At 41.5% G+C, this 18,159-nt stretch overlaps 1 protein-coding gene across 2 annotated transcripts in view; it reads left to right on the plus strand.

The window, feature by feature from the left end:
• The window catches only part of LOC122540385 (multiple epidermal growth factor-like domains protein 6), a 430,729-nt gene that overhangs the window by 275,537 nt on the left and 137,033 nt on the right, over nt 1–18,159 (plus strand). For both annotated transcript variants that reach the window (XM_043676046.1, XM_043676049.1), the window contains exon 6: nt 576–698. In XM_043676046.1, the coding sequence (XP_043531981.1) occupies nt 576–698 (123 nt within the window). The remainder of the gene's footprint in view (nt 1–575; nt 699–18,159) is intronic.

The following is an 18,159-nucleotide window of genomic DNA, read 5'->3' on the forward strand; positions in this document are numbered from 1 at the left end:
CATTGGTCTGCCACTGGTGCAGGTCTGCAGTTGGTATATGCACTTGTCTGGCAATGATATAACGTTAGTAGAGGGTTACCACAGATACTTGTCTGCCACGAATACGGTTTTGGCCCTGGAGCAGGGGTAGCATTTGTGCTAGCCTGGCAGTGACACAGTCTAGGGTTAATAAAGATCAGTTACTAATAGAGGTTTGAATTGGTAGAGTTCAGTTAATGATCCTGGACTGCCAGTGGTATTTATCCTGTATATGTACAAACCAAGGATTGGAACTGACTTGCTACTGATGCAGATCTGGCATTGACTTAGGTTTGCCACTGATAACAGGTCTGTCACTGCTGCTGCTCTGGCACTGATACATGTTTACTTTTGGTACATGTTGATAGTGTTGCATATTTGCTACTGAAACACTTACAGGCCTGGGATGAACTAAGACTGAAACCGACTTGGCATTGGACTGTTCTCTTATCAATCTGGCCCTGATCATTATTAAAGACATTCTATCAGCACACAATGACCTGCCCTTGTTCTTCTGACTTATAATTGTGTTTTTTTTCTCCCTCTAACCTCTGCAGACGTGGATGAGTGCCAAGTCCATAACGGAGGTTGTCAGCACAAGTGCATAAATACCCAGGAATCCCATTACTGTGAGTGTAAACCAGGGTTCCGGCTTCACACTGATGGGCGTACCTGCATTGGTGAGTATTGCACATACAGACTGACCGTATTTAATTGCAAATCTCTGGCAATCTGTTATGGCTCTGAAGCCCATTCCTATCCAAGTCAGCATTCCTCCCCAGCTTGAGAATCCCTCCAAGTACCTGGGCATTAGGTCATCAAGATCACTTTTGAAGTGTTATTATTCCCTTTCTACTCTTCTTACACTGATGCCATGTTGTTAACTTGTTTCCTATGGTGTCCTAACAGGTTTCTCCTATTTCCATCTTAAACACCACATGTAACACACTATCTGCATTTTACTCATTCACTAGCCTCACTGTCCTGGCTTTTTGTCCATTGAATGCATTTATTCCATCTTTCCCCTATTTCATCTATTCCTTCAGACCAGGCTTGAAACTTTTACTCAGATACTGATCTGCTCCATGACTCCTATGTGCTATCTTCCATCATTGCTGTTTGGTCTCTGGTGCAAGTTTCTATGTCTCACCTTCTCCCTTTCTGCATTTGAAAACTTCCTTAAAAACCTTTTAAAGCTCTTTTGACCCCAGTCCCTGATTCTCTCTCTCTTTGTCTTTCTTTCCTTTTCCCCAATGTCCATTTTTTTTTCCTCACAAGATATTTCTGACATGAGAAACCCTATATGAACACTTGCTGTAAATTAACTGCAGTTACCCAGTTCCCTTCTCATGCAGTCTCTTTGTTCCTGTACCATGGTTCTCACTATTTACACAAGACCATAAGACATAGGAGTGGAAGTAAGGACATAATGCATGTCTCTCACCAGCCTTTCTGTTGTCAAATCATCCATACTTTAATTGATTAGTATTATTTTTTAATGAATGTTTATAGAGGTTGATCTGTGCCCACCTCAGATAGTGGGAGTCAGAGGTTGTTAGCTAGGGTGTGCAGCCCTGACTTCTTCAGCTCACACTTCCAATGGATATGGCTTTCCTCTGTGAAAATGGGATTGTAGAATTATCTCAGAAAGGAGACAAAGGATGTGCTGATTGGGTGAGATTAACTAAAATTGGCAGATGCTTCTATGGAGTATAAAAAACTATCATTAACCTATTGGGCTGAATAGCCTGCTTCTGCTCTGTATAGTTCTACATATTTCTTTCTTGTGTGCTTACGTTTGTAAACATTTGAAATGACCAATTATGTTAAATAATTTTATTATTGTAGTTCAGTAGTTAAATAGTGACATTGATTCCTAACATGTAGTTTGAATTATTACAGAGCAAACACAATCCTCAGATACTCTTGGCAAAAGTGATTGAGAGAGGGCGACTGTTATTATGTTACTCCCATTTACCGCTGCTCATTATGAGAGGAGTTGTGCTGAGTACAATTGTACCTAGTAGAAGAAAAGTTCTTTCCAAGCCCCATCACATTCTGCTGTCACTTAGAGGGCCAATTCCTGCTGGGTTGGCAGACACTGTATTGACCTTTGCCTCTCATTTTGAGCGCAATTATGCAAGTGATAGAAATGGCTGTGATTGAGGAGGAAAGTTTGGAAGATACGATGGAGACTGAATAAATACACCAGGTTTTAATATAGCAACAATATAACTGGAAGGAGCCCAGCAAGCTCTGAATATGGGCCAAAGCTAACTTTGGATCATAATCAGGCTTCTGCCCAGTTTCAGACGATGCTGTCATTAGTGATGACTGAATTACACCCGACTTAGATTTTTGCAACTACTTGATTTCTAAAATGTTTAGCTAAAATCTGGTCAATGTACAGATACAACATGAGTCAGCTCCACATGTGACCAAGATCCAAAACCAGTCAAAAAGTTGAGCTGAACTCTGCTACCAAGGTGATCTCAGCTCTGCTGTCCATATTTGAACCTGGTTGCTAAATATAGATACACAATACTTTATCCAAAATGCTCAGGACCAGCTGGTTTTCTGAATTTTTCGAATTTCAGAATAAGTGACAGTCTGATGGTGACATTTTTTAAAATCTTACCAAAGAGCAGACTCACTGTGAGGCCCTGAAACAGAACTGAGGCCTGCCAGTGCTGGGCCACGCCCCCTCCCCACCCCTCATGTCGCATCTGAGTGATATGCATTGAGTGGGTGTGGAGTTGGGTTAATTTTTTGCATGCGAAACAACCATGTTAATGACAAAAAAACTTCACGAGAAAGCTTTTGGTTTTCAGATTTCGGAATTTTGGATAAAGGGTTGTCGACCTGTACTTTGAAAATTGAGAAATTGGAACCAAGCTCATTAGATTGATTTGTCACAGTCACATATCTGTCAAGTTTGGTGGCCTTATTGTGAGTTTGATATTGTGCTCACCATATTTTACACCACAAATTTAAAAAAAACAGCTTGTATCTTAATTGGAAACATAGGCTGTTAGGATACGTAGTCCCTTTGCATGCACTGGGAGTATTGGAAAACATGTTGACTGCAGCATCAGCTGTGACTTTGCAAGGAGCACTCAACCTCAAAGTCAGGTTTTGGGTTTGAACCCTTTTCCGGACAACTTAAAGTCTAGACAGGCACTCAGGACTGTATTGTGGGTAGTGCTGTGTTTCACGTGAGACATTGATCTGAGGTCGGTCCTCTCATCATTTGAAATAAGTACCAATGTCCTTATTAATATTTATTCTGAACTGACATCTCTTTAACAAATTGACTGGTTGTTGTCAGAATTGACAACAATTGTTATTGTGGGACCGAAGTGGGCATATTGAGTGTCATATTTCTGACATTACAATTGGCGCTGCATCTCATTGTTGCAAAACATTTCCAGACATCTTGAGGTCATAAAAGATGCTCCAGGAATTTAAGTTCTTTCTTTTAAGTTTATTTAACTTGAAAGGAATTTGAAGTGAAATAAAAAGGAACAGGTAACTCTCAATCACACAATTTATATGATTACAAGTTAACATTTACCACATTGAGTGAAGAACTCTTAGACATTTTCTCATCACCTATAAATGAATCTATTAGAACCTTCCTGACCTACTGAAATCTAAAAGAAAAAAAAGGTGACTTCTATACAGAGTAAAGGTGGCATTCTCTCAGCCCAGGCTGTGCAGATAAAAGCATTCTCATGAAATGATGTTGAAGATTGATGAAAGAATATTACACTTTAAGATGTGGAGTGCACTATTTTCTTGGCTGATTGTTTGCACCTTTAAGGTAATAAAATCTAATCACTGCTGAATAGACACTGATGCCATTCAGGTCTTCGTTGATCTTCTGGACCCTCATCTGATATTTCTGGAGTGTTTCTTCATTTCCTCCATAGCATGATTCAAAATGTTCAGTGTGACATTTGCTCTATGTACCATATTTATATATGGACGTTATCAATCAATGATTCTGAACTGTTTTTTTGTGGATTTGCCAAGTTTTAATGGGCACCCATGGTACTGCTTTCCTTGCTTTATACCCTGGTGGAAATAATTTTACTCTGCCCTCCCCAGAATCAGATTGGCTCCTTCTGTGACACCCTTCTTGATTTCCATTGAACTTAACGGAAAGTTAAATGGGGCAAAGCACAAAACTTTAAGCTTATTTGATTCAGGCTGTTTCCTGCTGTGCAGCTTAGTTTAAAATTAGATCGAGTGTGTCAGAGTACCGTTGGATCTTTTACACCCATCTGAGAGAACCTATTTCTGCATCTCACCCAAAAGTTGGCATCTCTGACTGGGCTTCTTGGAAAACAGGTTTGATAGAGAGAGGAGAAAGTGAGGACTGCAGATGCTGGAGATCAGAGCTGAAAATGTGTTGCTGGAAAAGCACAGCAGGTCAGGCAGCATCCAAGGAACAAGAGAATCGACGTTTCGGGCATAAGCCCTTCTTCAGGAATGATAGAGAGTGACGTGGGACATGGCAGAATGGAAAGGGACCTGGGAGCTAACCTGGGAGTTAGAATCTTGAGGAGTGGTAGAACAGTAATTATTTGGACTACCTCCAGTAGAAACCTTCGTTGGAGATTTATATAATGTTCTGGGTTGCATGGATTTAGTCTCTTTGAACCAGCAGGATTGCCACCCTTGTCTTTGGCAGCACGTTATGCATGGAAACAAAATACCAACACACCAAAATGGGAGAATTCACCTCTGTATTCATGAACCATTGATGCAGAAAGCCCTGATACCATAAATGCTTTCTCTCCCCGTTCCGTGGAATGATGTTTATTTGAAAATGTATTAAAACATGGCTCTTCCACATTATTTAATGCTCCTGTCACACTAACAGGCTAAAGTGTGTATGCGTGTGTGTATTGATACTATTCTGGTCAGTCCTTGAGCCAGCCCCTGAAAAAGGCAGCTACGTTGAGGGAATTGGGTATTGAAGTAGCTATGTAGTGTTCCGAGCTGGCCCAAAGCATGCTCTGTGGTTAGCTTCAGTTACTCTTAATGGGCCACTTGGACTGTAATCTCACCGGGTTGGGGGGAATGTCAGGGAGCCTGCCTGCATCTAATAATATTTCACAAGAAAGAAAAATAATCGTGGTGTAATGAAAGTTAAAGGTTTCTTTTGGAGATGCTTATTTAAACAGAGAACAGGAGCTGAATGGCTTAGGCACTAAAATAATAAAGCTGCCTGAAACTAATTGTATCCTTTCAAGGATGGACCACTGTGATTCACAGTGAGCTTTTAAATGCCTGTTGCTGATGGGGAGCTGCAACATAGCAATAATCTTCCTGCCTTTGCCTCTGCTACACTTGGAAAAAGTGAACATGGCAGATGCTGGAGTGTCAGAGTCGAAAAATGTGGCGCTGGAAAAGCACAGCAGATAAGACAACATCCAAGGAGCAGGAGAGTTGATGTTTTGGGCATAATCCTTTCATCAGGAATGTGGAGGGGGAAGAGGGCTGAGAGATAAATAGGAGCTGGGGTGGGGGTGGAGCTGGAGTGAAGGTAGCTATGATTGCGATAGGAGGATGGACATGAGGATTCCTGCATCCACCTATTGCCTTCCTAGCTACCTTTCCCCCAACCCCAACAGCACCCCCCCTTTATCTCTCAGCCCCCTTCCTCCTCCACATTCCTGATAAAGGGCTTAAGCCCGAAATTTCAACTCCCCTGCTCCTTGGATACTGCCTTACCTGCTGCGCTTTTCCAGCACCACACTTTTCGACTCTGTTACACTTGGGCATAAGATACTCATGGGAAGGGGTGGGATAGGCATCTCATACACACATACACGTATACACGCAGACATACACGCTGACACACATACACGCAGATATACATACACGCAAATGCACACGCACGCAGACACATATACGCAGACACACATACACGCAGGCACACATACACGCAGACCCACATACGTGTACACATGCAGACAGACATACATGTCGACACACATACACAGAGACACACATACACGCAGACACACACACACACGTCAAGCCCATGTAGATGTCCAGTGACCTGCCTACTTAAGTTGTCTTCCCATCTCCAGGCCACTGCTACAAGGACTGGAAGATTATGCCGTACTTCTCCATGGTTTCACCCTTCCCCTTTCCTCTATAACTATCTTCAAACCAACAACTCCCCAAGATCTTTTGTTCCTCCAACTCCAGTCTTTCACGAGCTCCTCATTTTCTTCACTTCACTGCTGCCAATTGTACTAGCAGCTGCTGAGCACTAAACCTCTGGAATTTACTCCCGAAACATTTTCTCCTTTCAGCTGTCCCATAACACTTATGACAGAGTTTGGCCACCTGTCCTAGTATCATCTTATCTGACTTAGTGTCAAATATTTGTTCAATAATTACCTCTTTGGAGCATTCAAGGTGCTGTATAAGTACAAGCTGTTCCTGCAATTAACCAGTGGCTCAGTAGGTACTGTTTTCACATCTAAGGCTGGTGCTCTGCTTAAGTTGAGTCAGCATCATAGGGTAATGCCCATATTCCCATAAGCGAGGCATCATTTGCAGAGATAGTAGCCCTAGTAGTCAGAAGCTTGTGGGTTCAAGTTTCTGTTCCAGAGATCTGTGTGTAACAGTCAGGTGGACACTGTCAATGTGTATACTGCTGCTATAGGTTGAGAGGGCATTAGGGCCTTGTTAGGAGAATGGTACAACCTCAGAAAGTGATTGATGGTAATCTACTTGCAAAGCTTTACATTCAAAGTTGAAACTAGACTGGAGAGACCATGTCTGCGGAGGACTGAATGGTTGAGCAGATAATCAAAAGTTACTGGAGATGCCAGAGGGCGTGAGCCTTGTAGAAGCTTCTGATTAGCCTGATAACTGAGTAACTGACTGTCTGCTCCGGACTGTTGAGTATGCTTGCTGACCCTCCATGCAAGAGTAAGTGATGGACAAAACCACTTGCTCCCACCATCCCCGGCTTCTGGTCTCACTAAATATTTGGACTGGGAAGAGATGGAGCATGAAATTAGCTGATCCCTGTAATTGAAGAGCTTCAGGAGATGAACATTCTTGACGTGTTTAGCTGATGAAAAGACGCCTTCAATGTGACAAGTGAACACCAGACCACAGCTTACTGCTGATCAGCACATTCCTGGCCCCATGCTCAAGCCCTGAGGGACGTTGAGATTTTAAAGATATTCATGGTCCGTTGGACCTACACTCCAAGTGGAACTGAATAGGTGCTGACAGCTGCCTGTCAGAGGGCAGTGGTTTTAGGAAATTGGCAGAAAATAGATCTAAAGTTGAGGAAACTTCTCTTGTCTTCCCTCTTCTGAATGTGTTCTGGATTCTGGGCTGGAACGGTGGTGGTCAGTTTTATTATTTGGAATGAAGCTCTGTGCATCAGGTACATTGATTGGGCTTTCACTGATAGGTGTTATTGCATCTTTTACATGTGTGAGTACAGTCCATTCCTCACAGATATATTCAGACTATGAGTTTTGGCTGGTTGTTTGACCATATAGGCCTTTACTGCCAGGCTCAGTCCAATTCTTACCTGAGATCTACTAGTTGCCTTTCCTAAAGAATCACAAGAAAATAGACAGGAGTAGGAACTTATTCTTTTCCTCCCATGAACACAGGCCATTGTAACATTCCCAACTGAGGCTCTCTGTGATGCCATCTCACTGGCCATACACTCATCCTGTAACATCTGGATAAAAGGACACCTACGTCAGACTTCTACTTATTGACTTTAGTTCTGCCTTCAACACCGTAATTCCAACCAAACCCATCTCCAAACTCTGAGACCAAGGGCTCTGCTTCCCCCCTCTGCAACTGAATCCTTGAATTCCTGACCCGCAGGCCACAATAATCCTCAACAGTGACGCCCTGTAAGGCTGTGTACTCAGCTCTTTACTTTACTGCTTCTACACTCACATAACTGTGTGGCCAAGTTCAGCTCTAACTCCAGACGTTTGAATGGACCTCTCATACATTAACGTCGATGTTTCTCAGCACCTTCTCTGTTGCTGTAACAGTATACTGAGGAACCTCGATTACCTGAAAGACATGGGCGGGGTGTATTTCATTTGGTTAATCGAATGCTGGATAATCGTTTGCCGCTGTCATAGTTTAGCCAAGCATCAGGACCTTGAGATCTTGTTCGGATTATCCGAACTTCGGATAATCGAATACCAGATAATTGAGGTTCCTTTGTATTCTGCATTCTGTTCCAGTGCCCTGAGGGACTTATGTAAGTAAAGATTTGTCTGGTTAGCACACAAAACTATATTTTTCAGGTGTATCTCAGTACATATATGAATAAAAGACCAAACCAAACCAAACCAAATCAAAAGATTTGAGACTTCCAAGAATGCAGGAAGGAGACAGAGTGCTTGGTGTTGTGGTGCAATGATAACAATCTCTCTTTCAATGTCAACAAGACAAAAGAACTGATCATTGACTTCAGGAAGAAAGGGGGAGGACACATGTTTATCTACATCAATGGAGCTGAGGTGGAGATTCTAGGAGTGATGATAACCAACAATCTATTCTGGACCTCCCATGCAGAGGCGACACTCAAGAAGGCACAACAACGCCTCTTCTTCCTCAGGTGACTTAGGAAATTTGACATGTCCATAAGGACCCTCACCAACCTTTACAGGTGCATCATAAATCATTGTATCTGGGTACATAATGGCTTGGTATGGCAATTATTCTGCCTGGGATTGTAAGAAACTAAAGAAAGTTGTGTGTACATCTTAGACCATAACGGAAGCCAATCTTGGACCAGCACTGTAGAACAAAGGTCAATGTCATTACCCACTTCACCAGGGTAAATGTTCTCTGTGAGCCCTCACGCTCACTCCATCTCTGCCACCCGAGCCATCTCTCCTCCAACACTCTCACTATTGCCTCCAACATCTTCCCTCATCCCCTGTGACCCAACCTGCCACTAATCTAGCAGGCCACCTACTCTGTCTACTCGCTCGCTCAGATTTCTCCCCACCTGCACCAAAAGTAACAGCTGTGCCATCTAGTCCCATCCCCTGTAATACCTGTCTCTTTCTTATTACTGATGGAGAACAGGCAGCAATAGGGCAGAAGAGTCAAGATGGTGGGCTGACCAACATTTGGCTCCTCACCCCTTAGATGGAAAGCATCCTGACTCTGACCAGTGGTTGACTGACCATGTCTAAGTCCCTGAACTGGTATTGGAGGCTACCTTGATTTACAATGCTGGGATCCTTTGTCCCTTGTTTTGACAGGGGCCTGCTGACAACAAAGACAAGCCTCCTGTCTTTGTGTCTGCTGCATGGCACAACAGAAGTGCCTGGTGGTCTGGCTGAGGGAGCAATCCCACAAATCAAGGCAATGCAAGGCAGGGGTGCTGGAAGTATCCAGATAGGTTCAGAGTGCGTGAGCGAGTGCTATGACAGTGATCGAGGAGTCTGGAAATGCAGCTTGATCCAGTCTGTGAGATGGGTGCATGTCTCTGAGTGTACAATATCCTTACAACTTTACAGTCATTGTTACCGGTGCAGCCTGAGGTATAGCATTGAGAAACGGAAGAGTCCTGGAAGTGGATCAGAGGAGTCTTGGAAGCTGACACATGTTGGATGCCAATATCAGGGGACTTAGAGTGTGTGGGGCTGGAGTCCATGCAGCATAGTAACCGGTGTCCAACGTGGAAGCCCTTCAGAGTAAGCGGTGAGCTAAGGTTCCCAGGTAGCTGCTCTGATCTCCATATTGCGCTTTCTTGACATCCATCTGTTTGGTGCCTCTTGTAAGATGTGAAGCCCTAAATTAATGAGGTGGTTGACAATTTATTGACAGTTGCCAAAAAGTTTGTCATGCCCCTTGTCAAAAGATGATGCAAGCTGCTCCCGTGTCGAGGTAGGCCTTGCCAGGTTTCACATGTGATTTTTGCCACAAATCTCAACGTAGTCCATGTCGCTCAAACTCCTGTATGATTCCAGTCTTTGTGTCATCCTCACCATTTGCCTTGTTTGTAGTACATGTACCTTTGTCATCCAAGTCATTCATATATATTGTAAATAATTGTGGTCCCAGCACTGATTCTTAGAACAATTTGCTAATTTCAGTGTGCCCTCCTGAAAGTGCCCTCTTTATCCCAACTCTATGTCTTCTATTAGTGAGCAAATTCTGTATCTATGTTAATATACTACCCCAAAACCATGGACTTTTTTTTTAATTGAGTAGCTCAATGTGTGGTACATTATCAATGCCTTTGAAAAAATCCTTGGTTCCCCTTTATCTATTCTACTTGTGAAACTCTTCAAAGAATTTTAATAAATTTGTCAGACATAATTTCCTGTTCATGAAGCCACACACTGCGCCTGTATTTCTAAATGCTCTGCTAATATATCCATTATAATAGACCCTAATGCTTTCTCAATATCAGATGTTAAGCTAACTAGGTTTTGGTTATGTTTTATTGTCTTCTTTCATTTTGAATAAGGGTGTTACATTGGCAGTTTTCCAAACCTCCAGGACTTTACCAGAATCTAAAGATTCATGGAAGATTACTACCAGTGCATCTGATTTCTCCGTAGCTACTCCCTTCAATGTTCTATGGTGCATCCCATAAGGTCCAACGAACTTCTTGGATTTGGCCCCATTAATTTCCCTTGTACCTTTTCTGTGGTGATAATTATTGTATTTATTTCCTCTCCCCCTTTTCCCCTCTGATTGTTTAGTATTTTTGGAATGCTATTTGTGTCTTCTACCATAAAGACTGATGTTGAATGGCAGGCAGGCCATTGATTAGATTAGATTACTTACAGTGTGGAAACAGGCCCTCCGGCCCAACAAGTCCACACCGACCCGCCGAAGTGCAACCCACCCATACCCCTACATTTACTCCTTCACCTAACACTACGGGCAATTTCGCATGGCCAATTCACCTGACCTGCACATCTTTGGACTGTGGGAGGAAACCGGAGCACCCAGAGGAAACCCACGCAGACACGGGGAGAATGTGCAAACTCCACACAGTAAGTCGCCTGAGGTGGGAATGGAACCCAGGTCTCTGGTGCTGTGAGGCAGCAGTGCTAACCACTGTGCCACTATGCCGCCCACATGGCCTATTTCTGCTCCTATTTCTTAACGTTCTTTGTGATGAATAAAAGGTCAACATAACTTGTTTGTCCTGCACTCTTTGCTACTGTTAATAAAGCCTCGGATACTGTTTGATTTCTAAACTGTTCTCTTAATCTGTCCTTCTACCTTTAATGAATTCAGAAATCCATGCTGGCTCCCTTACTTAATCTGTATTTGTCAATGTGACTTTAATCTTGGACTGAATTGTTGTTTCTAGAGGTTTCCTAACCACTGAGGTTAAACTGAATGGTCAATATTTGCTTTGCTCATCTTAGCAGTCATCTTTAAACAACGGTACAATATTTGCAATTCTCCAGTCCTCTGGCACCACCCCTGCATCTAAGGAAGACTGGAAAATTATCACCAGTGCCTCTGAAAATTCCATTCTCACTTCCCTCGGTATCCTTTGATATATCTCAACCAGTTTTGTCAAATTTAAATATTGACAGTGGGTACAGTATTTGTTGCTGAGCAATTTTAGACCTCATAGCAACTAAGCTTCTTCCTCTCTCCATAAGACCATAAGATATCGGAGAGAATTGGCCAGTCGGCCCATCGAGTCTGTTCCGCTATTCTACCATGGATGATATGTTTCTCATACCCATTCTCCTGCCTTATCCAATATCCATTGATCTCCTTACTAATCAAGAACATATCTATCTCTGTCTTAAATACATTCAAGTACATTCAGTGACTTGGCTGTCACCATGGCTCGCACAGCTTGTTCCTCCTTAGTAATGGCAGATGCAAAATATTTGTTCAATATTTCCGCTATGCTGTCTGCCTCCATGCACAAAATCCCTTTTTCAGTCCCTAATTCGCTCCAGTCCTCCTTTTTTCACTCTTCTACAATCTATATGCCGAGAGAAGACTTTGGAATTTCATTTTATGTTAGTTGCCAGTTTCATTTTATACTCCTCCATTACTTATCTTATTTGCTTTTTTACCTTCCCTCTGAACATACTATATTCAATTAAATTTCGACCTGACAACTGTCATAAGCAATTGTTTCTTCTTTATCATAATTTCTATTCATTTTGTCATTCAGGGAGCTGTGGATTTTACCTTTCCCTTTTGGAAGAATACACCTTGGTTGTGCCTGAACTAGCTTTTTGAAGGTAGCTCATTGTTCAGCCACCATTTTTCCTGCTGACCTTTAACCTTGATTTGTTCAATCCGAATTTATCCTTAGACTGAAGTAGATTTTCCCCAAATATATTTACTCTGGATTATTGATTATCCTTTCTCACAGTCACCCTAAACCTTTTGATGCAGTGATCACAATCACCCGTACGTTCACCCTTTAATGCTTATCTACTTGACCCACTTCATTCCCAGGAGCCAGGTCTCGCAGTGCTTTGTTTATTGTTGAATTGGAAATTGTTATAGAAAGTTCTCCTGAACGTAGTCAAGAAAGACTTGCCCTTCTTTGATCTTTATAGTAAAACTATCCAGTCAATATTTGGATAATTTCCCTCAGGCTTAAAGTAACTTGCTTCAAGTTTTCTTCCCTCTTTGTGAATTATGTGCCATTTAGCTGATGTAAACATTGTGCTCACATACATCAGTTGAGTAGCCATGTATTATCTTCCAGATCTGTCTCTAAGCAATCTTTATATTTTCAATATTTCACCAAAAACAATTTCAGAAAATACTTCTCAGCTTCAAGATTGATTTATTTGCTCCAGCAGTTGAAGGTAATGTGTTACTGAATGAGCTGTGTTAAATTACCATTGTGCTGGAATCCAGGCACATTGCAATGATTGACTTACATATTTTACAAGTGGTTTCTGGCAAAGTTCCTGTGAATACTAATTGTACCGGATCGGAATGTCCTGTGGTTATTGGAGCTCATGAAGTCTGAGTATTCAGAGCTTGTCCCCCCACCACTTCAGTCATGCATCTCAGAGGTCATTGCTCCCTGTAAAGGGAAGCAGGGGAAGAGATGACTGCACTGGCTGTGAATATCCATAAAGGATGGAAGGGGCACTCTATCAGACATCTATCATGTTTGCATCCCTCCCAAAGACGCCATGGATGACTGTGTAGTGGCCCCATGGGAATTCATCCCAATCAATCAATCTTTTCCCTCATTATCTGAATCCAGCAGAAACCAAATGATGGAGCAATGCTTAAGCGTATAATCTATGCTGGCACACCCAGTGCAGAACTAAGGGAGTGCTACACTCTCAAAGTTGCCATCTTGCAGTACAACATTAACTGAGGCCTCATTTGCCCTCACGAGTAAACTTAAAATATTCCATGTCCATTATTGGAAAAAGAACAGAGAAATTCTGCCTGTGTCTCCTAGCTAATGTTTATATCTGAACTGGGAACACTAAAAGCAAGTTGTTTATATTGTTGTTTATGGAATCTTACAGTGTACACATTGCCTGCCTCATTCTCGACATTATAATAGTCAGTATCGATCACAACTGCTTAATTTTGTGGAAAGTGTTTGAAACCTCTAGTGCTTGCAAAATGGGCTCCATAAATGTGAGACTTTCTTCATAAATATGAGCCCTTTCTGAACTGCTTCATTTTTTTTTAGCATACATTATGCCTCTTCTTCTTGCTACTCCCATCATCCTAATCCTACAATTATGCTAAAGCCCTTCTCTTAACTTTTTGTAATCTATTACCTCACATAATTTAGATGAGATTAGATTCCCTCCAGTGTGGAAACAGGCCCTTCAGCCCAACAAGTCCACACCGACCCTCCGAAGAGTAACCCACCCAGACCCATTTCCCTCTGACTAATGTACCTAACACTCTGGGCAATTTAGCATAGCCATTTCACCTGACCTGCACATCTTTGGACTGTGGGAGGAAACCGGAGCACCCGAAGGAAATCCATGCAGATACGGGGAGAATATGCAAACTCCACACAGACAGTTGCCTGAGGCTGGAATTGTTGGGGATAACATTATTGAACACTGCACCTATGTACTCATCAATCTCAAATCAGGTCTAATTCTAGACACGAGGAGAATGTAGTCCTTCTTTGCTGAAGATTCATGGATTGAGATTATGGCATGTGTATCAATAAGAAAAGTTACTGGTCTTGTATTGTTAAGATAGTGCCAAAAATAGTCTATCAATTTGCAACTTCTATCATCTGATTTTAATACTTGTGACTTTCATGTACTAAAATAATTTCAAAAAATGAAGAAATATTGATTTGTGACGGCTGCAATGGTCACTTGACCAGGTTGAACCAAATTCAAGAAATTATCAACAACAAAATTGAGTCTTAACTGAAATTAACCTGTTACCAAAATGTCTGAAGCCAATCATTCAAATATGTTTTTCCTGTTTGATTAACCCTTCTTGATGTTTCACATATTGAATGGAAATTGCCTGCAGATTGTCCTGTTCATGAAAAGTAACGAAGCCAGACATAAGAATACACAAAGGGAATGCATTTTAAGCAACAGCATTTGAAATGGAGCAGAGGGGAGAAAATGGATTCATTACTGGAGATTGGAAATCTTACTCTTGCCCCCTCCCTGTTTCTTTCATCCTCTCAAAGATGGTGTTTGAGAAGGTAAATTAGAAAGATATACATTAACCAAGAACTCAATGATATCTACAAATTTTGCCAGTTCTGAGAATACAAGATATCAATTAAACAATCGTGGTCTTAGGTTAAAACCTAACCCATTAAAGCATCGAAGGACATTTTAAATTGCCTATCATCGATCTTTCTTTTTGGACAGACTTCCTCCCCTTTTTAAACTTCATACCTGTCCTTATGTGTGTGTGTTAACATGTTTAACATTTTTTTGGGTTAATAAGTAGCCAAATACTTTTTTCGCTCAAGAAAACCTTGTAATTATCCTTACATTTGATACTGGTGAAATTTTATTGAGGTTCAATATAGCTGTGTGCTGAAAGGAACTGAATATTTTGGTTCTGGCTGACCAAGGAAGTTATAAAGAAGAGAGCTGATTCATCCCTCCTTACTTGGTTGTAACAGTAGAACATTCCCCCATTTGTTAATTTAATTAAGATGCCAACCTGCAAGACTTACCATTCCTTCAATATGATGCTCAGACATCTGGTAGTATATTTGCTAAGGATTGTTATGGATCTAAATCTGCAGTGTGGAGGTCATGAGTTCATATTCCCCCAATCTAGATATGTTGTAAGCTGAATTTTGATTAAATCCTGGTCATTTGTAGGCTGAAAACGGATAATGTTGGATGAAAGTTTAGATTTTTGTAAAAACCAACGATAACCCTTAGGCAAGTAAACCTGCTATCCCTATCCTCTCTGATCCATAGAAGCTTAATTAAATGCCTTCTGAGGAGGACTAGCGAATAATTGCCAAAAGGATTTCCAACAGCTTCCTGAGGTAACAAGGACCAGGCAATAAATGTGGTCCATATCCTGACAGCAAGTTTTAATATATTAAAAGCAAACAATGGAATAATGCATTTATTATTGATATCACCCAGTGTAGTTTAGGAACTTAGAAAGAGAAATTTTCTCCACTATTCAGTTAGACCAAAGCTGCTCACACTCCTTTGTATCTCAACTTAAATATTTCAGCGATGTCAGGAAACAGTTGTCTAATGTAGGCTGGGAACGTAGACTAAGGGGAAGTTCAGTGGATGAACAATGGCAGACATATAAGAATATATTTCATTATATCAACAAAAATTTATTCTGGCACCAAAGAAAGATTCTATGAAAAGGATGAATTACTTGTGGTTAACAAAGGTAGTCAAGGAGAGTATATCCAAACAAAAACAAAGGCATACAAAGTGGTAAAAACAAGCAGTAGGCCAGAAGATTGGGAATTTTTAGGAACCAGCAGTAGATGACTAAAAATCTAACAAAGTGGGAGAACGTTGATTATGAAAGTAAATTGGCGATAAATAGAAAAACAAACAAAAAGAGTTTCTATGGACTTATAAAAAGAGAGTAGCGAAGGTGAGTGTGGTACCCTTGGTAGATGTAACTGGTAACAGACAAGTGGCAAATAATGTAAATCAACATTCTTCATTGATCTTCATGGGAAGAGGCCAATATAAACTTCCCCAAGATAACAGTTAAGCAATGTGCTAATGGGAGTCAAGATCTTGTGGAAGTTTCTAACATGAACAGCAAAGTATTTGAAAAAATGTTAATAGGACTAAAGACAGAGAAGTCTCCAGGACCTGATGGCCTGCATCCAAAGGTTCTAAAGGTTCTGCAGAAGTAGTGGAGGTGTTAGTCGAAATAATCCAGAACTTGGTGGATTCTGGGAAGGTTCCAGCTGATTGAAAAACCATGAATGTGTGGCCCCCATCGTTCTAGAAGGGAGGAAGTCAGAAAGCAGAGCATTATAGGTAAGTTAGCCTCACACCTGTCACTGGGGGAATGCTAGAATCCATTATTAAGGAAGAAATACCTATCCAATTCCTCCACCATTTCTTTGTTCCCCATTATGACTTCTCCAATCTCACTCTCCAGTGCCCAATGCCCACTTTTGCCTCCCTCTTATCCTTTAAATATCTAAAAATAAACTTGCTATATTTTATATTACTAACCAGCTTACCCACATAGTTCATCATCTCCCCCTTATTGTTTTTTTAGTTATCCTCTGCCAATCTTTAAAGGCTTCCTAATCCTCTGGCTTGTATGCTTTTTCCTTTGCTTTTTATGCTTTTTCTGATTTCCCTTGTCAGCCATGGTTGCCTCATTCTTCCTTGGGGTATTTCTTCTTCCTGGGGATGAATTTCTGCTGTGCCTTCCAAATAACCCCAGAAATTCCTGCCATTGCTACCCCATTGTCTTCCCTGCTAGGCTCCCCTTCCAATTAACTCTGGCCTGCTGCTCCCTCATGACCTTGTAATTATTTTTATTCAGCCATTAGATCTGATTTCAGTTTTCTCAAACTATAGTGTGAATTTCATCATTTATGGTCATTGCCCCTTTGAGCTTCCTCCCATTATCTCCCGAATCAGATCTGTCTCTTTATCCATCGCCAAATCCAGAATTGCTTGTTCCCTAGTGGGCTATACCACAAACTGCTCCAAAAGAAATCTCATAGGCATTCCATAAGTTCCTGGTGGGGTGCCAGAAGGATTAGTCCCAGGTCCTCAATCATTTACCTTCTACAATAATGACTTGGTGGAGGGGGCAAAGTGTAATATATCCAAATTTGCAGCTGATACAAAAATAAGTGGGAGGACATATTTTGATGAGGACATAAAGAATACGCAAAGAGATCTACAGGGGAACCATGATTGTGCGACACTCAATTATCCAAATTTTAGATTATCCGGACAGGATTGCAAGGTCCCCATGCTTGGCTAAACTGTTATCCGGCATTCTGGGCCCCATCGGCAAAAGGTGATGTAATTTCCCTTCAGACCAACATGTCTGGGACAATTGTCCAGAACTGTGCAGGGTCACTGCAGAGTGCCAGCATTTGACAGATGTACTGCCGGTCTTCAGAGATGGTATCAGGAATCCTGGGAAATCCTAGCAGTCGATGGGAGAATACGATAAGTGGCATGGCATGGGGGCATAGTACATAGGTAAGGAGGCAAGTTTGGGAAGATACTATACAAAAACTCACTAGAATGTCCAGAGATTAACCCTGGTGACACCTTGCCAATTTCTGGTTAAAAAAAATTCTTTTCGTGATAAGATGCTTCTTGATTTCAGTTTTGAATGGTCCCATCATACTCGGTTTTCCTACCAGAGGAATTGGATTGTTTTCACACACCTTGTTACAATTTTAACCATCCCTTCATGAGGTCATCCTGCAATCTTCTACACTCAAGTAAATATAAATCAAATTTCTGCAACCTACTCCCCCCACTTTAATTCTCTTAACCCAGCGACATTCTGTTTAAGTTGTGCAGTAACCCCTCCAAGACCAATGTGGTGTGGTGCCTGCAGATTGGATCTGACCAGAATTTGTTACAATGTAATGCAGCCAAATTGGAATAAAGAGCTCTGCTTATCCGAGACTCGTCCTTTCACTTCTTATGGTTTAAA

The sequence above is a fragment of the Chiloscyllium plagiosum genome, chromosome 34 (assembly GCF_004010195.1).
Source record: "Chiloscyllium plagiosum isolate BGI_BamShark_2017 chromosome 34, ASM401019v2, whole genome shotgun sequence".
NCBI lineage: Eukaryota > Metazoa > Chordata > Chondrichthyes > Orectolobiformes > Hemiscylliidae > Chiloscyllium > Chiloscyllium plagiosum.